At 45.1% G+C, this 23,284-nt stretch overlaps 1 protein-coding gene across 2 annotated transcripts in view; it reads right to left on the minus strand.

Annotated features, from left to right (window-relative positions):
• LOC109895281 (piezo-type mechanosensitive ion channel component 1-like) overlaps nt 1-23,284 on the minus strand; it is a 73,606-nt gene that overhangs the window by 29,915 nt on the left and 20,407 nt on the right. For both annotated transcript variants that reach the window (XM_031830775.1, XM_031830774.1), the window contains exons 2-5: nt 19,919-20,014; nt 3,508-3,630; nt 2,627-2,669; nt 2,164-2,320 (exon numbers count right to left, since the gene is read on the minus strand). In XM_031830775.1, the coding sequence (XP_031686635.1) occupies nt 2,164-2,320; nt 2,627-2,669; nt 3,508-3,630; nt 19,919-20,014 (419 nt within the window). The remainder of the gene's footprint in view (nt 1-2,163; nt 2,321-2,626; nt 2,670-3,507; nt 3,631-19,918; nt 20,015-23,284) is intronic.

A 23,284-nucleotide genomic window follows, 5' to 3' on the forward strand; every position in this document is an offset into this window, starting at 1 on the left:
CATCGAGCAGTAGAGTAGAGGCACTTACAGAAGTTGCACACATGGGACATTTTTGGGGGACTTTTATAAACGCATTTCATGCAATTCTACGTCATTTTACATGACTGGAGACTTTGGCAGAATATTTTTTAATACTGCACAAATGATCGAAATGGCAGGCTACTTTGATACGGACAAACTGAGATAAATAAAAACGACCTTGTCTTGAATCCAGCAATAGCCTAGGTCTAGGTGTGGAGACAGATCGAGGAGGAAATTATAGTCCTTAAAATGGTTCCCACTTTCACTGACTCACCCAATGATGTGGAACTGAAAGCATCTCTTTCTCTTTTGTAAAACAATATTTGGAAGTTGATCAAATCTTTTGGTAGACTACAGCATAGAGTGTTCTCTTCTCAGCAGGAGAAATTTGCTTTCCAACCTGTATTTTCCCTCGATTGTATTTGAAATATTGCAAAAGACCTGTTTAATCTGCATGCTGTTTTTTCACTGACATATTTGCCGCGCATTCCCGACTGCATGCTTTTCAACCATTCGCTGCCGGCACCCGCCTGCCCGACTTGCATCACTACCCAGGATGGTTCTGACCTAGAATACGTGGACAACTATAAATACCTAGGTGTCTGGCTAGACTGTAAACTCCTTCCAGACTCATATTAAGCATCTCCAATCCAAAATCAAATCTAGAATCGGCTTTCTATTTCACAACAAAGCCTCCTTCACTCACGCTGCCAAACTTACCCTAGTAAAACTGACTATCCTACCTATCCTCGAATTTGGCGATGTCATCTACAAAATAGCTTCCAATACTCTACTCAGCAAACTGGATGCAGTCTATCACAGTGCCATCCATTTTGTCACCAAAGCCCCTTATAGCACCCACCACTGCGACCTGTATGCTCTAGTCGTCTGGCCCTCGCTACATATTCGTCGCCAGACCCACTGGCTCCAGGTCATCTATAAATCTATGCTAGGTAAAGCTCTGCCTTATCTAAGCTCACTGGTCACGATAACAACACCCACCCGTAGCACGCGCTCCAGCAGGTATATCTCACTGGTCATCCCCAAAGCCAACACCTCCTTTGGCCGCCTTTCCTTCCAGTTCTCTGCTGCCAGTGACTGGAACGAATTGCAAAAATCACTGAAACTGGAGACTTATATTTCCCTCACTAACTTTAAACATCAGCTATCTGAGTAGCTAACCGATTGCTGCAGCTGTACATAGTCCATCTGTAAATAGCCCACCCAATCTACCTACCTCATCCCCATATTGTTTTTATTTACTTTTCTGCCCTTTTGCACACCAGTATCTCTACTTGCACATCATCATCTGCTCATTTATCACTCCAGTGCTAATCTGCTAAATTGTAATTACTTCGCTACTATTGGCCTATTTATTGCCTTACCTCCTCATTTCATTTGCACACAATGTATATAGACTTTCTTTTTTTCTATTGTTTTATTGGCTGTATGTTTGTTTATTCCATGTGTAACTCTGTGTTGTTGTTTGTGTCGCACTGCTTTGCTTTATCTTGGCCAGGTCGCAATTGCAAATGAGAACTTGTTCTCAACTTGCCTACCTGGTTAAAAAAAGGTGAAATATATATATTTTAAATAAGGAAATGCATGAAGTGCAACGCTGGAAAGATGACAGTTGCAGGTTCATGCCTATCAGAGCAGAGAGGGATCATGGAAAATGAATCTCATTCTAGTTATGTGAGAGATACTGGCGCGCTTCTCACACAGCCACGGCCATGCGTTGGTCTCAAACATAGGTTACGGTGTTGCGCAAACCATAAACCCGGCCCGGCCCAACCCAAATCAACTCTTAATCTACTTTTTCACATTTTATCTGGGCGCAGGAGAATAAACAAATAAGCAATTCGAATGAACTTTGATGGCTTTTATTCAAATTTTTATATTGCAAAAAGTGACAATTATTTTTCATGACACGAAAGATACCAGATCTAGCCAAATAGGTTCCGGAACAAATCAGTCCAAAATGGAGAGAAATGTAGCACTGGATATAAGTGTTCCTGGGGTATTTTACCTAGCACTTGCATGAGAAATGTGTGGGGGTGTGCATGTCCCACATATGTCCCATATTAATAGCAGTATAGCGGTGAGGCCCAGTCTGTGTCTATAGAGTAGATAACCACTCACCCCCTGTGTTGAGTCTGAGGCTACGGACAGGAAGGTGATGTCATCTCTCTTCTTGACCAGCCGGTTACACACCACCAGGGTAACCAGGGAGATCACAAACACCCCCAGGTCAGGAGTCAGCAGACGCACCACACCCCACGGGTCATCCAGGGGCAGCCTAGAAGAAAGAGACACATGCAGAGGTCAAAGGTCATCAAAGACCTAACGATGAACTACAAGGTGTACATTCTCACACACTTACACAAAGACAGTAAAGAGGGTACATAAACAATAACATGTACCACAACCAGTGAGTCATAAGATCAAAGAACAAACAGAAAGAACAAAAAGAGATGTAAGAGTGAACATTGGCTAAATTCTGCAAATAACAGTAAATGATCTCCACACACAGTTCAGGGAGGCATGATCCTCAGTGACAAGATACACAGACCCAATGTGCTGTTTCCAAATACTCCTCACATACCTGGATACACCGACATGCCTCGCTAGCGTCTCCCACAAACTACCTGTAAAGACAGAGAGTGTTAGGACTACCAGCTCTCCCCAGGCCACTCTGTCTCTGCCACGGAGTGTTTTACAGGGGGGGGGGGGGCAAGGCAAAGACAGAAAAACTACAACATAGCGTACAGCTACCATAGATGTTCCCATGAGTCCCCAGTATCTCTGGGAGTAAGCCACCGTGTCGGTATTTGAACGGGTTTGTGAGGCATGGACAGACTGAAGCTGGAGGCAGCATGGTGGACTAGCTCACAGAGAAGCAAATAATATGACATCAAAGAACACTGCTTTAGCTATTAAAGCTCCTTGAGGACACATTTATTTGGGTTGGCCGAAATAAGTGCAGACCACAAAACAAAATCCACATATTCTACAGTCGGACGGTTGTAAGCATGGAGCATTCACAAGCATCCCTTATAGCATTCCACGCTGGTGGCTAATGACAGAGCTGTCGACTGAGCGTGAAGAGAGCTGGACTTAATATGTCAAAATAAATCAGAGGTGGAGGCTATGATTTCATGGAGTTTCTTTCGACTAAGTCAGGGGTGTCAAACTCATTCCAAGGCGGGCCTAGTGACTGCTGTTTTTTTTTTATTTTTAAGACCTAGACAAACAGGTGAGGGGAGTTCCTTACTAATCACTGGCCTTAATTCATCAGTCAAGTGCAAGGGAGGAGCGAAAACCCGCAGACACTCGGCCCTCCGTGGGATGAGTTTGACACGAGGTCTAAGTGATTGATTGAACCTAAACAAGCCCCTTATGTATGGCACGGGCCATTGTTAAGAAATGCTGGCTGAAAACATGGCAATGGAACGGCCTGTGTCAAAGACGTCTATATTAACTCACAGTTGTTTCCCAGCGCATGGTCCAGGTCAGGGATAGTGTACAGGCAGATCTGGAAGGAGACATGGGCTAGCAGGAAGAGGAGACTGGTGCAGAACAGAGCCTTGATGAAGCGTCCAGTATGTCCTAGAGAAAAGAGAGATATGGAGTTAGAGGAGGGGAATGGGGGAGGGGGACCATGTAGAATATGAAAGGGAGGATAACATAACAATCAGTTCCTCCCATCCCTCAGGTTAAATAGGTTCAGGAAATAGCAGGGTGCACAGTACTAACCGAGCATGAACAGGACAGCGGGTCATTATAGAGGGTGTGGGTTGAAGTGTTTTCCAAGGACCTGTCCTGATCTGACTGAACTAAACATCCTCAACATCATCCCACCTTCAAATGATGCTTCATTTTCCACCAGTCAGCGCACATACTGAGACCATGGAGGCACTAGTAATCACAGCAGTACGTTTATAGTCTAAGCAGGAATTGCTTGTAACAGTTAATTGCCCGTTTTTAAACAAAATGGGAACATTGGACTATTATCAAGCCTGTGGATGGCATGGAGGTACTGCCCGTGCCGAACTGTGCTGCTGACCATAAAATGCCCCCTGCCCGCTCTAGCCCCGAATCCCCTCCTCGCCAAAGGTTTGTGTGAGGCAGCTTTGATTGGTCTCCTCATAAAGCTGTCAGCTCCCATCGCTGGTGTAAAACAGGCCACAGTCAAGACAGGCACAAACTCCGAGTGTAGTGAACGAACGCTGCAGGTCCCTGTGGAATCAAGGGGGATTTTCCTTTACAGGCGTTGACTGGCTCAAGAAAATTAGCAGCTACAAGTCAGTGTTAAGGGACGCGCTTAGGGCTTTGATTGTGTTTTATAGGGCTGTTTTTCTCTGTGGCCTGCAGGGCGAAGGGCAGTTTAACGGCTCAGTGCTGCTCTACCACCCCCTCAATTACAGCAGATAGGAGGCTAGGTGCTGCATTTACAGGCCTATCCCTGATCCCAGATTTAAGTTTATTCCACAAACACCAATTTACATTTATGACTAATACTAGACCTGAAGATGAAATAATATTCAACGTGGCATTGCGAGCTAGAGGTAGCACACCAGAGCAGTGAGAGAGTATTATTCATGAACCTGCTTTCTGAGCCTCATCCTTTTAAATAATTTCACGCACAGTCAACCATTCACGTTTGATTTCACGCGCACCACTCAGTGATGTGAACTTTGTGAAAAGGTTAAGATTGTCCCCCCCCCCCCCCCCCCCTTCCAATTGTGCTGGATCAAGATCCATCACAGCCACTCTCTGTGTCGGACATGTTTATCTTTCCATGTATGAGATGGAAAGAAAAAGAGAGAGACGTGACAGAGCTGATCAAATGTCACACACACAGCCTGCCTACTGTAACCACACATGCTAATAACATCTCAGTGTGTGTTTAGGAAAAGAAGGGACCCGTCCAAGAGAGGAGTAAATAATATGGGAGGCGTTGTACACAACCAAGACCACCTGTTGAGGACGAGGTCATCCTGACTTACTGCAGACAGCTCTACTCAACCGCTGCAACCCAAACCCCTGCACATAAGCTCATCTGTCCCCAAGTATGTGTATGTGTGTGTGTGTGTGTGTGTGTGTGTGTGTGTGTGTGTGTGTGTGTGTGTGTGTGTGTGTGTGTGTGTGTGTGTGTGTGTGTGTGTGTGTGTGTGTGTGTGTGCGTGTGTTTAAGTTAAGTTCACTGCATCTTCCCTCTCTTCAATCCCCTGGCTCTCTACCCCTGCTACTGGAAAATCATGATGTCATTGCCATTACATGGACAGTCTCTTTAAAACTCAACTCCAAAACAAATTCTGTAACAGCCTTGCTAATCGCCAGCATGTGTCCTGTGTCACAGTATAGTTGAAGGCTATTGAGTCCTTCCCTCTCCTGTAGGACCTGAAGGGCTATAATAAGCATAACCTATCATTGTTCTTTCCAGGGTCGTCATGAAGCTGTCCATCTACTACATTCCTACGTTACATTACCCAGGACAATCAGCTAGAGTAACATGACCTCTAAAACGTCAAAAAAATATGCACGCCTAGACCCACCTACCTGTATTTACACTGTCATTGCACAACACTAAGTAATCTGCGCCGTAATCGACGTTTTGGGATCGTTTCCTCTTCCAAGAGATAAAGTAGGAATGGAATGTGGAGGTGCATTCCAGTGTCTTAATACAAGGCCAGAGGGAGACAGCTCCTCACAGGGAACCAGAGCATGGTATGTAATGTTCTTTCCAGAGCAGGTTTGATATGATGGAGATCTCTCTGAGGAGAGACCAGCACAGCCACCAATGTGGAAACGACATCTGAGACCTGCAATCGCTATGCCTAAAGTACTACCAACACATAACACAAACATTATATTAAAATCACATCCACCTTCACACCAGGGATTTTTAACATGTATTTTATTTATATATCCTTTATTTAACTAGGCAAGTCAGTTAAGAACAAATTCTGATTTACAATGAAGGCCTACACCGGCCAAATCCAGGCGACGCTGGGCCAATTGTGTGCTTCCCTATGGGACTCCCAATCACGGCCGGATGTGATTCGGCCTGGATTCAAACCAGGGACTGTAGTGTCGCCTCTTGCACTAAGATGCATTGCCTTAGACCGCTGCGCCACTCGGGAGCATGACGTGACAGCCATTGTAATCATGGCCTCATCATGTCTCATCAGATAGTGAACTATCTGAGAAGGTCTGGTTTTGGATCTGAGTGGGGGCAGCAGCATTCTAGGTGAAAGTCAGAGGTGATCAGAGGCCACTGGGTAGTGTAGTTCACTACAGGGAGATCAAACCCAAACTCAGTGAATTGCAGGACATTTTCTAGGCCATGTTCGCCTTTTCTAGTTCATATTTTCAGAGACAGGCAGAAATTTGCTCTGGTGACTTCTTTTTTAAAAACGGTTTCAGCGGGCGCCCTCCTTCCCCACTCGCCCTGGTGCTGTATGCGTCATAACCTCAACTAAAACCTGCAATCTGGGGTGACATTACTGGATTTTCCATGAAACAGGGTCATTTGGAGGAATTCTAACATTTACGAGAGTAACTCTGAACATTGTTCTAACAAGTCTTGTGACTGTAGTGCACCTAACATGGAGGGGTGCAGCAGGGTTCCTGGGCCCGGGGTTAGAGTGGAAAGAAAAACTGTGCATGTTAAAAGAGCAGGGTATTATGTTTAATTCTCAGGCCGCTAAACAGCCACACAACTTTCACAGTTTGGTCTGGAGGTTATCCTGCAGCTGTTGGGTTTATTTATTCCTGTACACAATTTAGACTGAAGGGAGATGGGAATAATAGTTACAAGTCGAAAAACAGAACCTAATTAAGTTTCATCCCTGAGAAATGAGCCGACTCCTGCCAGGTACTCTGAGTAATACTGTGCTGTGTTTGTTTTAATTCACACAAAAAAAACAATGTATTTTCTTTAATTGCATTGACCTCATTTGTAAAAGGGGGAGATTTCAAAAAAGAGGACCTCAGACATAATGGCTTATTTTTTTCCAGCACATGGTAAAAAGCTGGTTTAGATGGCCAGTGTAAACAGGGCTGTTGTGTAGAGAAGTCTGCGGGGCCAGCCTCCGGACACAACAGTTCAGGGTACAGAGGGCGTTGTGGTTTAAATGAGGGCACTGTGGGCCTGTTCTTTTCTGATGATTATTCCCTAATGGAATTTGGCCTTTAGGTACCCTCTCTAATGCTAGAGGTCACTGTAAAGCAGGACTAAGTAACTGCTATCTGGGCCCTTGAGCCATAAAATCAGCCATAGGTGTCCTTAAGCGATTAAGACGTTTCAAATGTATAGTCTATTCAACCCCAAGGTCTCAGCCTTGATTTAATGCTTTGGCACCAGGCATGGAAGGGTGAAACAACGCAGAGATAAGGCAAGAGTATTTAGGTCTGCCCTCCCCTCTGGAGGGGGAGAGATTTGCTGTGAAACTCTCAAAGTAATGACTTCCTATATCTATGCATGTCTATTTGTCTCTGTCCGTCCATCCGTCCGGTTGTCTGTCTATTAAACCTTTAAACATAGAAGTTGTTCCCCTTGTATTTTGCTTCGTGCATTTCTCCACACCTTGACCGGTTTTCAATTCCTAACATCATCCACTGACTGGAAACACACACACTGCATCTCTGGCCTACACCACCCGTACGGTACACACTGCATCTCTGGCCTACACCACCCGTACGGTACACACTGCATCTCTGGCCTACACCACCCGTACGGTACACACTGCATCTCTGGCCTACACCACCCGTACGGTACACACTGCATCTCTGGCCTACACCACCCGTACGGTACACACTGCATCTCTGGCCTACACCACCCGTACTGTACTGCTAAAATATTAAAGTGAGACAACACACTCACCCTGCTAGTTGATCTGCTTACTAGAGGGATCTCATTCACATGTTCTATGTGTGTAAACTCATTACACTAAGCTACATTTGTTTAAAAACCTCTACCAATCAGCAACAATAATCAGCTACCCGAAGAAACAGCTACCCGATAGATAGTAAACAAAAATGACTGACAACACCGACATTTCTGTTTTGTTGTTTGCATTACGTGTTTGGATCTTACACCATGTCCTGCTGCCTATGCTTATCTGGGCTGTTCTCTGGCATCCGGTCCTGTCGCAGTGCTGCGTTGGTGTGAGAAAAGCTGGCGTTTGCGTAAGAAGACTACTGAAATAACAGTGGTGTGTGGAATCCCAGTTACTGTCGAGCGGAGGGCACATAGCAGGCCTGCCTCTGGGAAAAGCTCCTCTCTGGCCCCATGGCCTCTCACTCTCAGGGCACTAATCAAACCAGGAGAAATAACCAAACAGGGGTCCACCGGCCCTCACTCCTCCCACCAGGGTTGGGGTCAATTCCATTTCAATTCCAAATGTTCCTCATTGAAAAGCATTAAAGACAACTGGAATTGAAATGGAATTGACCGCAACCCTGCCTCCCACATAACTCCCAGCAGCAGAGGCTGCTGAGGGGAGGACGGCTCATAATAATGTCTGAATCAAGTGTAATGGCTGGAATGAAGTGAATGGAATAGTATTAAACAGATGAAAACCATTTGATACCATTCCATTCCAGTCATTATTATGAGCCGTCCTCCCCTCAGCAGCCTCCACTGCCTAGCCGGGAAAGGAAAGGAAGGGTCAAGCTGGGCAAATATCCATAATATAGCCAATATGTTTGTAGGTGTACTTTACATGCCAATTAATGAAGATAGTGTTGTAATTTGTTTTCATTATTAAAATGATTTACAGGTTGACATGGTTTGTGATGAAATATGCAGTCTCTTTTCAGTGCACACTAGCAGTAGATCATTTTGTCCCATGTGGCAGTGGACAGATACCTTACATACTGATGCTAGTTCTCTCTGATTATTCAAAATGCTGGACTCTATTTTCAATGGCTAAACCTGCCTCATTTCTCCATAGGGGAAAATTACAAATAGTGGACTCATATGTGTCTGAGAACAGACAGCTGTCCTGTTTAATATATCAGATTTGGAACAGAAATCATCTGAAATCACCTGCAAACTAGTTGTCAAAGGCATTTACGGCCCTTCCCTAAGTTTTTTCTCTGCCCAGTTTAAGCTGTGGTCGGCTTTGAGTACTCATTTAGGGAGGCCTGGCCTGGTGTGCATTTCCCTCACAAGCCCTCATTTATCAGCATGACAGTCTGTGACAGTTGGACTTTTGGGTCTTTGAAAGCCACATGACGCCTTCCTCAACAAATGACACACAAAACAAAAACCAGAGGGGACATTCAACCCTCCATGTCTCAAACTGCTGATACCCCGGCGACATGAAAGCTGTGGATATGGGCGATGTCTCGACAGCGGTGCCTCAGGAAGGGACGTTGTAAAGCCCCAGCAGGTGTGAATAGAATACACAGGGGAGGAGATTTGACGCAACACCCTGCGAGCGTCAGACCTGAATACCAGCGAATAAATCCCCTATATGTTTCCTATGTTGGGAACAGTGTAACCCAGCAGGCTCCAGACAGGTGTTCAATATTTGTCCTTTTACTTATCAGCTCTCCAGATTGTACAATACGGGGGATTTAGATAATAGGGAGCAAGCAATGGAAAATAGTCTTTTGAAGGGAATGTCAAACACGGTGTATCAGGTGATGTGTATTTGGGCTGCGGAGGAGCTGAAAGGGACTATTAAGGCTTATCACGGTCCTCTCTGTCAGTGGCCTCAATGAATCCAATGATACCATCCCTTATGGGCAATACAGTTGGTGAGATCCACTTAATTGAGTCTTAGCTTACGTTAATGAATGGATGACAACAATATGGGATCGATTCAATGACACAAACGGGGAACGCAAGAGCGCACATGCATGTGGTAGCCTGTATTAATTGTAACGCATATGGAATAAGCTTCCTCTCTGTCTTCCTCTCAGTCCCCGGTAACAGTCATAGTTTCCTTCTAGACAGGCCAGAGCGTCTGTAACCAGGTCAGCTCTCAGGGCAGTATGACATAAGACGGCTCCTTTAACCACAGAGGAAATTGTGACCATGGCTACTCTCAACCCTAACATGCCCCCATGCTCCACCACATTCACGGAGGGTGAGATAACATTTTCCCCGGAAAGGAGGAGCACGTGGAGGTGAGGCGAAGGGGTCGTTTCTGCTTGACGTCTCCAGAATCCTCCTGGTTCATCCATCTGCCCCCTTTCTTAAATGCATCTGGTCCTCCCATGGTGGCCCGGACCAAGAAATGTGCTGATAATTGGAGGCAGGGAACGATTCAATATGGTTTTCATTAAAACCGTTAATCCTATTCTCTGTCAGGCTTTATTTTATAGAGGCTGGCAGACTCTGGGATTTTCCTACAGGGAATCATCTCCACCAGCGAGTTCCACTGAAATAAACCTCTCACCATTTACACATATTCAGTTCCCCCAGGAACAGTCATGTGACCCCGCACAGTTTATCATGCTCAGATTTCCCTCCTTTTCCCCTCTAAAAGAAACATGGGTTATTGACCCTAACAACACGGAGACAGAATAGTATTAAACGCAGCTTGTTGATATAATCTCCCATCCTTTCATCGATGGGGGAAAAAAAGAACAAAAGAGAGAGAATGGGAGATTTCAACTGTAATTATCTATAATAAGCGTGCTTCCGGTTCTGTGTATATTTTCCCAGAGGTGGCAGGAACGGGGTCTGGTTCACTGTAGACCAGTACAGGAACTGATAATGCCCATTGGCTCTCAGGAGCGTGAGCCAGTTGATATGTTGGATAAACAAGCCTCTGGGGGTTAAGGCTGGGTGCAGGGTGTGTGTGCTTATCTGTGCTGTTAAAAATGAGTCCCATTTCTATTGTTCGCTCTACAGCCACCATAGACCATTAAACTGCTACCACAGACAGGGATGTGGGTGGAGGATAGGGGCAGGATGTGGAAAGAGCGGATTTTCCAGACCTGAAATCATATCCACTGTTTATTGCTATTTGATTAAGAGCCTCATGCTAATCACATTAGCCTACGTTAGCTCACCCGTCCCGCGGGGGACCCACCGATCCTATAGAGGTTTTAAGAGCACACCAGGAGATTTGCCTGTCTAAAATAGAGCGATATTTATGTAGAGTAAATCAATGAAACCACTTGGGTTTTGCTGAGCAAGAGCAGCGTCGGCAAAAAAAGAATAGAGCTGTCATGAGGTTAGCTCTATACTTCTGTACACCCTCTTTACTATAGAATAAGGACATCGTTGAGCAGTAGGTTTGTGCTGCTGACAGAATTTTTCTTTGTACAGTTCTGAAAAACAACATCTGCTGTGTTTTTATCATGTCCGCAGGAGATTAACACAGACTGCAACTAAGTGCGGTGAAATCTGAACTTTATATCGAGGGAAGGCTGAGGGAAAATACCGTACCATCAAATCATGAGAAGGTAGAGATGGAAAAACTCTGAGTGTATTGTGGTAATGAAGTTCGGCTTCCAGAGCAGAGTCAAGAATAATAGGTTTCTGTACTTTTCAGATGAATTCCTGTCTCGTTGCCATCGCAGATTACTGACCATTAAGGTTTTTCACTTCCCACATTAATATCATAGCTATTTCTCTGCAAATGAGTTTTTATTCCTAACCAGACCACACATTTGTACACATAAAAGTAACCAGGAAATAGAACTAGAGCTTGGGTGGCCCTGTGTGTTATAGTCAAAAGGCCCAAATTCAATCACTCTTTAAAGGGGTAATCCGGAGTTCAAAAAAATGACAAAGCGGGTACCCCACCACTTGTTTTGGTAAACAGCTGAGGGATGGTGCTTGAGAAATAGAAACCACTCTCAAATGAATAAACAGAGTTATGAATGCCAGGACTGACCTGACCATCTATGAGATAAAAAATATATTTTAACCATGCTTGTTTACATTGACTTTGTTTCCAAACATTGGAGTAAAAAATCTTATATTTTGGGTTCTGATGGGTATGACAGTCGAACTAAGCTCGAGGCAGTTATAAGATACACTACCGTTCAAAAGTTTGGGGTCACTTAGAAATGTCCTTGTTTAAAAAAAAAAAAGAAACATTTTTGTTCATTAAAATAACATCAAATTGATCAGAAATACAGTATAGACATTGTTAATGTTGTAGATGACTATTGTAGCTGGAAACAGTGGATTTTTAATGGAATATCTACATAGGCGTACAGAGGCCCATTATCAGCAACCATCACTCCTGTGTTCCAATGGGACGTTGTATTAGCTAATCCAAGTTATCATTTTAAAAGGCTAATTGATTTTAAAAAGCTAATTAGAAAACCCTTTTGCAATTATGTTAGCACAGCCGAAAACTTTTAAAACTAGCTTTCTTTAGACTAGTTGAGTATCTGGAGCAACAGCATTTGTGGGTTCGATTACAGGCTTAAAATGGCCAGAAACAAAGAACTTTCTCCTGAAACTCATCAGTCTTTTCTTGTTCTGAGAAATGAAGGCTATTCCATGTGTACTATTCCCTTCACAGAACAGCGCAAACTGGCTCTAACCAGAATAGAAATAGGAGTGGGAGGCCCTGGTGCACAACTGAGCAAGAGGATAAGTACATTACAGTGTCTAGTTTGAGAAACATACGCCTCACAAGTCCTCAAGTGGCAGCTTCATTAAATAGTACCCGCAAAACACCAGTCTCAACATCAACAGTGAAGAGGTCACTCCGGGATGCTGGCCTTCTTTCCAACTTAATTGAGGAAAATAAGAACTATCCGAAATTCTCTTTCTCTTTTCTCTTCTCTCGGAGGACCTAAGCCCTAGGACCATGCCTCAGGACTACCTGGCCTGATGCCTCCTTGCTGCCCTCAGTCCACCTGGTCATGCTGCTGCTCCAGTTTCAACTGTTCTGCCTGCGGCTATGGAACCCTGACCTGTTCACCGGACATGCTACCTTGTCCCAGACCTGCTGTTTTTCGACTCTCTCGCTCTACCGTACCTGCTGTCTCTAACTCTGAATGATCGGCTATGAAAAGCCAACTGACATTGACTCCTGAGGTGCTGATCTGTTGCACCCTCTACAACTACTGTGATTATTATTATCTGACCCTGCTGGTCAAATATGAACGTTTGAACATCTTGGCCATGTTCTGTTATAATCTCCACCCGGCACAGCCAGAAGAGGACTGGCCACCCCTCAGAGTTTGGTTCCTCTCTAGGTTTCTTCCTAGGTTCCAGCCTTTCTAGGGAGTTTTTCCTAGCCACCGTGCTTCCACATCTGCATTGCTTGCTGTTTGGGGTTTTAGGCTGGGTTTCTGTATAGTGCTTTGTGACATTGGCTGATGTAAACAGGGCTTTATAAATAGATTTAACTGATTAGCTAACACTATTGTCTTACATTTCAGGTCACACAAAACGGCAGCAGCTCCCCCAGTTAAAAGAATGGCATCCATTTCCAGCAGCATGGAGCCACCAAACGACAACATGGGCAAACCAACAATAACATGGGAAAATGTTTCCATTTGTGCACAATAAATGGCAACATTCAGATCAACATGAATAAATAATGTGTTAGTCACTCTGAAGTGGCTGGCACTAACGCTCGGTTCTTGTATACATTTAATGTAAGCTTGCTAGCTAGCCTGTGGTTGTTGCCTGTGGTTGTTGCATAGCAACAGTCTAGAAACAATCGAGGATAGCAGCAAGGATAGCAGACTTGTTTACGTGTTGCTGTGCGTTTTGTTGCCAACCTTACTTTGCTACCTGACAACTTTACGGTTTTTACTTTTTAATTACCGTTTATATTTTTGGTTTTTCCCTCAACTTTTTTTTCACTCCGGACGCTTTATCTGGACATGGTTCTACATGACCTCCAACAGCCGAACCTAAGTAGTAACATTAACATGATGCCTTCTAATTGCAGTCGCTGTACTCATAATATACAGGAGAACGATCGCTTTACGGCGAGGATAGCTGTGCTGCAAGCCCAGCTTCAGACGCAATCGTTAGGCAAGGGTAATTTCAGTGTAGGAAAGGATGAAACAGCGTCTGTGCCACCAGTAAGTACAGATAGTAACGTTAGTATAAATCCCCTCGTACGGTCCCCGCAGCCGGACAACTTTCTCACGGTTTCTGGAGGGAAATGCTGTAGGAATGCTCAACCGGTGTCGCTCATTCAGCCGACAGAAACTTTCAACTGGTTTTCTCCATTAAGCAACGAGTCAGAGTCAGAGGCCGAGCCTTCTCTTGTCTCTACTCCTCCCATTACGGGGTCTGAGACGCCTAAGCTTCCCACCATTAGCTCTGACAAATTGAAAACTCTAGTCATTGGCGACTCCATTACCCGCAGTATTAGACTTAAAACGAATCATCCAGCGATCATACACTGTTTACCAGGGGGCAGGGCTACCGACGTTAAGGCTAATCTGAAGATGGTGCTGGCTAAAGCTAAAACTGGTGAGTGTAGAGAGTATAGAGATATTGTTATCCACGTTGGTACCAACGATGTTAGGATGAAACAGTCAGAGATCACCAAGCGCATAGCTTAGCACAGCTTCAGCGTGTAAATGAGCTAGAAAGATGTGTCGGCATTGAGTAATTGTCTCTGGCCCCCTCCCAGTTAGGGGGAGTGATGAGCTCTACAGCAAAGTCTCACAACTCAATCGCTGGTTGAAAACTGTTTTCTGCCCCTCCCAAAAGATAGAATTTGTAGATAATTGGCCCTCTTTCTGGGACTCACCCACAAACAGGACCAAGCCTGACCTGCTGAGGAGTGACGGACTCCATCCTAGCTGGAGGGGTGCTCTCATCTTATCTACCAACATAGACAGGGCTTTAACTCCTCTAGCTCCACAATGAAATAGGGTGCAGGCCAGGCAGCAGGCTGTTAGCCAGCCTGCCAGCATAGTCGGAGTCTGCCACTAGCACAGTCAGTGTAGTCAGCTCAGCTATCCCCATTGAGACCATGTCTGTGCCTTGACCTAGGTTGGGCAAAACTAAACATGGCGGTGTTCGCCTTAGCAATCTCACTAGGATAAAGACCTCCTCCATTCCTGTCATTATTGAAAGAGATCATGATACCTCACATCTCAAAATAGGGCTACTTAATGTTAGATCCCTTACTTCAAAGGCAATTATAGTCAATTAACTAATCACTGATCATAATCTTGATGTGATTGGCCTGACTGAAACATGGCTTAATTAAGCCTGATGAATTTACTGTGTTAAATGAGGACTCACCTCCTGGCTACACTAGTGACCATATCCCCCGTGCATCCCGCAAAGGCGGAGGTGTTGCTAACATTTACGATAGCAAATTTCAATTTTTTCAAAAAAGAAATGACGTTTTCGTCTTTTGAGCTTCTAGTCATGAAATCTATGCAGCCTACTCAATCACTTTTTATAGCTACTGTTTACAGGCCTCCTGGGCCATATACAGCGTTCCTCATTGAGTTCCCTGAATTCCTATCGCACCTTGTAGTCATAGCAGATAATATTCTAATCTTTGTTCATATGGAAAAGTCCACAGACCCACTCCAAAAGGCTTTCGGAGCCATCATCGACTCAGTGGGTTTTGTCCAACATGTCTCTGGACCTACTCACTGTCACAGTCATACTCTGGACCTAGTTTTGTCCCATGGAATAAATGTTGTGGATCTTAATGTTTTTCATCATAATCCTGGACTGTCGGACCACCATTTTATTACGTTTGCAATTGCAACAAATAATCTGCTCAGACCCCAACCAAGGAACATCAAAAGTCGTGCTATAAATTCACAGACAACACAAAGATTCCTTGATGTCCTTCCAGACTCCCTCTGTCTACCCAAGGACGTCAGAGGACAAAAATCAGTTAACCACCTAACTCAATTTAACCTTACCCTAGATGCAGTTGCACCCCTAAAAACTAAAAACATTTCTCATAAGAAACTAGCTCCCTGGTAAAGAAAATAACCGAGCTCTGAAGCAAGCTTCCAGAAAATTGGAAGGGAAATGGCGCCACACCAAACTGGAAGTCTTCCGACTAGATTGGAAAGACAGTGCCGTGCAGTATCGAAGAGCCATTACTGCTGCTCGATCATCCTATTTTTCCAACTTAATTGAGGAAAATAAGAACAATCCGAAATTGCTTTTTGATACTGTCGCAAAGCTAACTAAAAAGCAGCATTCCCCAAGAGAGGATGATTTTCACTTCAGCAGTAATAAATTCATGAACTTCTTTGAGGAAAAGATCATGATTATTAGAAAGCAAATTACGGACTCCTCTTTAAATCTGCCTATTCCTTCAAAGCTCAGTTGTCCTGAGTCTGCACAACTCTGCCAGGACCTAGGATCAAGAGATACACTTAAGTGTTTTAGTACTATATCTCTTGACACAATGATGAAAATAATCATGGCCTCTAAACCTTCAAGCTGCATACTGGACCCTATTCCAACTAAACTACTGAAAGAGCTGCTTCCTGTGCTTGGCCCTCCTATGTTGAACATAATAAACGGCTCTCTATCCACCGGATGTGTACCAAACTCACTAAAAGTGGCAGTAATAAAGCCTCTCTTGAAAAAGCCAAACCTTGACCCAGAAAATATAAAAGACTATCGGCCTATATCAAATCTTCCATTCCTCAATTTTTTGGGGGAAAAGGCAACTCACTGCCTTCCTGAAGACAAACAATGTATACGAAATGCTTCAGTCTGGTTTTAGACCCCATCATAGCACTGAGACTGCACTTGTGATGGTGGTAAATTACCTTTTAATGGCATCAGACCGAGGCTCTGCATCTGTCCTTGTGCTCCTCGACCTTAGTGCTGCTTTTGATACCATCGATCACCACATTCTTTTGGAGAGATTGGAAACCCAAATTGGTCTACACGGACAAGTTCTGGCCTGGTTTAGATCTTATTTGTCGGAAAGATATCAGTTTGTCTCTGTGAATATTTTGTCCTCTGACAAATCAACTGTAAATTTCGGTGTTCCTCAAGGTTCCGTTTCAGGACCACTATTGTTTTCACTATATATTTTACCTCTTGGGGATGTCATTCGAAAACATAATGTTAACTTTCACTGCTATGCGGATGACACACAGCTGTACATTTCAATGAAACATGGTGAGGCCCCAAAATTGCCCTCGCTGGAAGCCTGTGTTTCAGACATAAGGAAGTGGATGGCTGCAAACGTTCTACTTTTAAACTCGGACAAAACAGAGATGCTTGTTCTAGGTCCCAAGAAACAAAGAGATCTTCTGTTGAATCTGACAATTAATCTTAATGGTTGTACAGTCGTCTCAAATAAAACTGTGAAGGACCTCGGCGTTACTCTGGACCCTGATCTCTCTTTTGACGAACATATCAAGACTGTTTCAAGGACAGATTTTTTCCATCTACGTAACATTGCAAAAATCAGACATTTTCTGTCCAAAAATGATGCAGAAAAATTCATCCATGCTTTTGTTATTTCTAGGTTAGACTACTGCAATGCTCTACTTTCCAGCTACCCGGATAAAGCACTAAATAAACTTCAGTTAGTGCTAAATACGGCTGCTAGAATCCTGACTAGAACCCCAAAATTTGATCATATTACTCCAGTGCTAGCCTCCCTACACTGGCTTCCTGTCAAGGCAAGGGCTGATTTCAAGGTTTTACTGCTAACCTACAAAGCATTACATGGGCTTGCTCCTACCTATCTCTCTGATTTGGTCCTGCCGTACATAGCTACACGTACGCTACGGTCACAAGACGCAGGCCTCCTAATTGTCCCTAGAATTTCTAAGCAAACAGCTGGAGGCAGGGCTTTCTCCTATAGAGCTCCATTTTTATGGAATGGTCTGCCTACCCATGTGAGAGACGCAAACTCGGTCTCAGCCTTTAAGTCTTTACTGAAGACTCATCTCTTCAGTGGGTCATATGATTGAGTGTAATCTGGCCCAGGAGTGTGAAGGTGAACGGAAAGGCTCTGGAGCAACGAACCGCCCTTGCTATCTCTACCTGGCCGGTTCCCCTCTTTCCACTGGGATTCTCTGCCTCTAACTCTATTACAGGGGCTGAGTCACTGGGTTACTGGTGCTCTTTCATGCCGTCCCTAGGAGGGGTGTGTCACTTGAGTGGGTTGAGTCACTGATGTGATCTTCCAGTCTGGGTTGGCGCCCCCCCTTGGGTTGTGCCGTGGCGGAGATCTTTGTGGGCTATACTCGGCCTTGTCTCAGGATGGTAAGTTGGTGATTGAAGATATCCCTCTAGTGGTGTGGGGGCTGTGCTTTGGCAAAGTGGGTGGGGTTATATCCTTCCTGTTTGGCCCTGTCCGGGGGTATCATCAGATGGGGCCACAGTGTCTCCTGACGCCTCCTGTCTCAGCCTCCAGTATTTATGCTGCAGTAGTTTATGTGGGGGCTAGGGTCAGTTTGTTATATCTGGAGTACTTCTCCTGTCCTATCCGGTGTCCTGTGTGAATTTAAGTATGCTCTCTCTAATTCTCTCTTTCTTTCTCTCTCTCGGAGGACCTGAGCCCTAGGACCATGCCCCAGGACTACCTGGCATGATGATTCCTTGCTGTCCCCAGTCCACCTGGCAGTGCTGCTACTCCAGTTTCAACTGTTCTGCCTGTGATTATTATTATTTGACCATGCTGGTCATTTATGAACATTTGAACATCTTGGCCATGTTCTGTTATAATCTCCACCCGGCACAGCCAGAAGAGGACTGGCCACCCCACATAGCCTGGTTCCTCTCTAGGTTTCTTTCAATGTTTTGGCCTTTCTAGGAAGTTTTTCCTAGCCACCGTGCTTCTACACCTGCATAGCTTGCTGTTTGGGGTTTTAGGCTGGGTTTCTGTACAGCACTTTGAGATATCAGCTGATGTACGAAGTGCTATATAAATACATTTGATTTGATTTGATTTTGAACGAGACTTTTGTCCGATGTAACGAGTGCGCTGAGAGTCGGGAAGCAAGTTCAGGGAGTGACTGTTTAATAAATAAACACGAAACACAAACAACGCACTGACATGAAACAGAGTCAATAACACCAGAGGAAAGAACCAAGGGGAGTGACAGATATAGGGAAGATAATCAAGAAGGTGACGGAGTCCAGGTGAGTGTCATGAGGGGCAGGTGCGCGAGACGATGGTGACAGGTGTGTGGGATAATCAGCAGCCTAATGACCTAGAGGCCGGAGAGGGAGTATACGTGACATTAGGACTACTTTTTCTGGCGGAATCTTTTTATTATGAATTAATTTATTAAAGCAACATTTTCAATTTAGATGTGTAGTTCCTTGCCTTACTCTGACGGCAACTGTTTTTTATAAAAGCAATAAGACACCTCGGGGATTAGTGGTACATGGCCAATATAACACGGCTAAGGGCTGTATCCAGGCACTCTGCGTTGCGTCGTGCATAAGCACAATCCTTAGCCGTGGTATATTGGCCATATACCACACCCCCCCGGGCCTTATTGCTTAAATAGCTGAGAGGAAAAAAACAATCACTTATAAACCCCCAAAGATCCTGTATTTACTGAAGTGTATCAGAGTTGCAGCCCAGTCCTCATAGGTTTGGAGGTAAAATATAGATAGAAGTTAGTGGTTAAGATTTTGCCATGTAATCTTCAGAAGCGGTCTGTCTGAAAGCAACTACAACACAGACGCTGTGGTATGTATGAGGATGTGAACCATGCTCTGAGAACCTGTTTCATTGTTTCATCCTTTTTTCTTTTTTTTAAACCACAATTCATTTTGGATCGTATTACAAATGTTTTGTCAGGCTTTTCTGTTATATTGCACAACTTCCAAACACCGCACCATCTGATCAACGTCAATCTCAATGCTGCGGTGAGAGACCTCGGAGTTCCCACTTACAACCACACCTACCCACCCACGCCTGAAACTATTAAAACAAGCAGGAGTTGCCAAATGAAGGGAAGGACTGGTGTGTTTTCTTACCTCGTAGTGTGTGTTTGTTGGGCCACAGGAACCATGGCAGTAGCAGCAGGTAGAGCAGGTAGACCAGAGACAGGGCATTGTAGCGAAACAGGCAGGCTGGGGACACACAGAGGTCAGAGGAGAGGCACGACACAGACAAACATTAGTCAATGACTAATACACAGCAATTTTTCTGAGTGGTTGAATGATCTGGGTACAAATCTGTGAATTGAGGTCACAATGATGTGTGGACTTTTCAATTAACCAGAGAGAGGAGAAAGGGTGAGGGCTGAGACTGGGGTTGAATTGCTTGAGAATGAACGCCTCTGCCTTTCATCACCAGGCCTCCCTGACACCCTCTTGGTTTGTAACCGCATGCCTCACACATCCACACACACCTCCCCTACTGGAAAACAGTGGAACATCTAATGAGTCTACATACAAGCAGGGCTCTCTCAGGTCCCTGTGAAAGCAGCAGCGCTGGACTGTGTTAACAGTAACACAGAGCTTGATGGCAAGCCAACAGTGGCCTGCTCTGCACTAAACATTCCTTTAATAATGATGATGATGATTATTATGCTGATAATATAGCCGACCCTGTGATTGTCCAGGCATAAAGCTGGTTACTCAGCCTGTGTTCAGTGAACTAGCTAGCTGCTGGTCATTTGAGAGTCTGCCAGGGGACACAAGAGCTTTCCAGTCCGCCTGCTGGGGCCCTGGGAGGGCTGCCTTCACACCCCCGCTCCTCTTCTCTCTCCGCTCCCTGGCTGAGCTCTAAGACTGGAAGGGGGAGCTGGGAGCCCAGCGCTCTGATTCCCCTATGCTGTGTTCTGCTCCTTGGGCTCTGGATCCAGGCCTGTTAAGAGTCCTGCCACAACCATCCGTCTCACAGCGTTTCATCCTCACACAACCAACTCTCCTCTGGCCCTCTGGGTTTGACCCTCAGTAACCTAAAGTATCAGGCGTAACAGAAACGGCTGAGCAGGGTCGGAAGAACCCATAAGCATCCGGTTCAGGCTTCACCTCTTCTCTGCTTTACCTCTGAAAACCGGATGCTTCCGGTTTTCCACCGACCCCACTGAGGGTGGCCCCTCAGAGACCCAGCAGGGAAACGCAGCAATGCACCGCACAGTGTCCACAGCTGACGGCAGAGAGCCCACCCTACACATCACAACATATCCACCATAATAATGCCCGGCAGTCAGTCACCCAGTACAGTACTGTGTCCCAGCCCCGCAGGCGCTCTGCCCCGGCCTACAGTCTGCTACAGATCTATAATTAACACAACCAGAATGGGAGAACAAAGACAGGCTTTGTCCTATAAGTGAGAGTCAATGAGCTAGCTAGCGTGTGGCCCACAGCGCTGTTTGTTCTAAGGATTTCACTGGCCCACTCCAGGGAGCCTTTCTACTAATTCTGGCTTAATTGTTAGCAAAACTTCAACAGCTCTCACTCTCTCCTTCTTTCATGTGGATCATATAGGGACAATATATATATATTTTTTTTATATAACACGTGTGCAAAATGTCAAGTGTCATGTGCAGTGTAATGTCTTTAGCAAACTCACAGTGGCAGAACCTGCCAATGATCTTGAGGATGGACCAGCTGGCTGACAACATTGGCTGAGGGGCGAGTCACTGCGACTTACTGTTTTGACTTAATGTACATATTCCCATGGTTACCTCACCCACGCATGATGTAATGTGACATGAGCTAACTCGGTCCTGCCCCCCCCCCCCCCCCACCCGCGTGCACGTTTCATTTCCTGCCATAGCACTACACAACTGAATCAAAGCTTGATGATTAATTGGCTATTTGAATCAGCTGTGTAGAGCTAGGGCAATAAACAAAACATGCACCTGGGAGGGGGGGGGGGGGGGGGGCAGCATTAGATGGGCTGATAAAAGTGACAATGTCGACTCTAGTTTATTGGGTCTCTAGTCCCCGCCCAGCCAAGGGTGAGGTGTACCTCAGAATGTGTGTGATTCGAGTTAATCTTTTCAACACTGACCACAGACTGCTGCAGGGAGGTTCTATGGTCAAAGACCAGCAGCCTTGTGTCTGTCTCTAATCAGCTGGTTCTGGATCAGAGAGTGAGGTCATCAGCTTCTCATCCCACAATCAACAGGCTTCGGCAGAGAGGGGGGGAATGCCCCTAGTCTGCTCTTATTATACTGTAAATATGTGCTGCTAATAGGCAGTTTTTCCTTTCTATCAATCTCTCTCCCTGGCATTGAATCCCGAGCACCCTCAGCTCGCATGTGCACACATGCATTCATACCCACACACGCACTCATACCCACGCACTAAACCAGTCTGTGACACAGTGCCGAAAAATGGGCCGCAACTCAACTGAAGCAAGGAAAAGTTCAACAGTGTGAGGAGTTCATCCTGTGTTTCCTTCTTCCTTTCCATCGCACTTCATCCATCTCTCTGACTGGCTGGCCGTCTGTTTACCTCCTCTGTAGCATAACCCCGGTGTTTCCATTCCCCTGCCTGCCTGGCTGCCTGACTGCTTGAGCAGCTACACTACACTACTACTACTGCACCCGGCTAGGAATGTAGAGGTCAGCAAATCAGGATTACTGTAAGTCAGGGGCTTTAATACTGTATAAACAATGTCCACTGTTCAATTACTGAAGAATCTCCTTATTAACAATCAATGAGAGATGAGCGGCTCGGATGAGTAGCAGTATTAGATGTTCTCAAACAAACACACGCTTTCACACATACCAAACATCTGTCAATCAGGTGTGGCGTGAGTGGGACAGACAGAGTACTGACATCAGAGATCCTGTGGTGCAGAAAAAGAGACAAAGGCCATGTGATCAAGGGGGCAATTAGCCATCCAGAGAGAGGAGTGGGTTCCTCCTCTCAAAAAACAGCACTACCTCACTCGGTTGTTCCTATAGGGTCAAAGCCCTAACATCCCAGCCTAGACTCCCACCACCAACGACTTTAAATAGCAGAGCCCATAGACTCTCAAACTATGCATCGGATAGATTCAGGAAATTATGGTAATCGAGATTGGAAAAATCAACAGCATGCTGCAGAGCTGGGGTCGTGACGCATCTCTGAGGAACACGCTCAGGGTGTGTGAGTGTGTGTGTGTCCCAGCTTGGTCTGTGCCCTGTGCAGAGTCAAACACGGTGAAAAGCTGTTCTCTTATGACCAGGGCCTTCTTATGCTCTATGGTAAAACACCTTTGGATTACACTTACTGTAGCTGGCTCATTTAGAGGTACCATTTATACTCCGCAGACATCACACTGAATTAAGTCTCAAGCTCTAATTTGTCAATAATAAATCTGCCAATGTTTGTCCTTTAGAGTTGCCTAGCTATTTCTGGGAATAGTTTACAAATGGATACCTGTGTGTCTCTGGAGCA

Source organism: Oncorhynchus kisutch, linkage group LG8 (assembly GCF_002021735.2).
Source record: "Oncorhynchus kisutch isolate 150728-3 linkage group LG8, Okis_V2, whole genome shotgun sequence".
In the NCBI taxonomy this organism is placed as follows: Eukaryota; Metazoa; Chordata; class Actinopteri; order Salmoniformes; family Salmonidae; genus Oncorhynchus; species Oncorhynchus kisutch.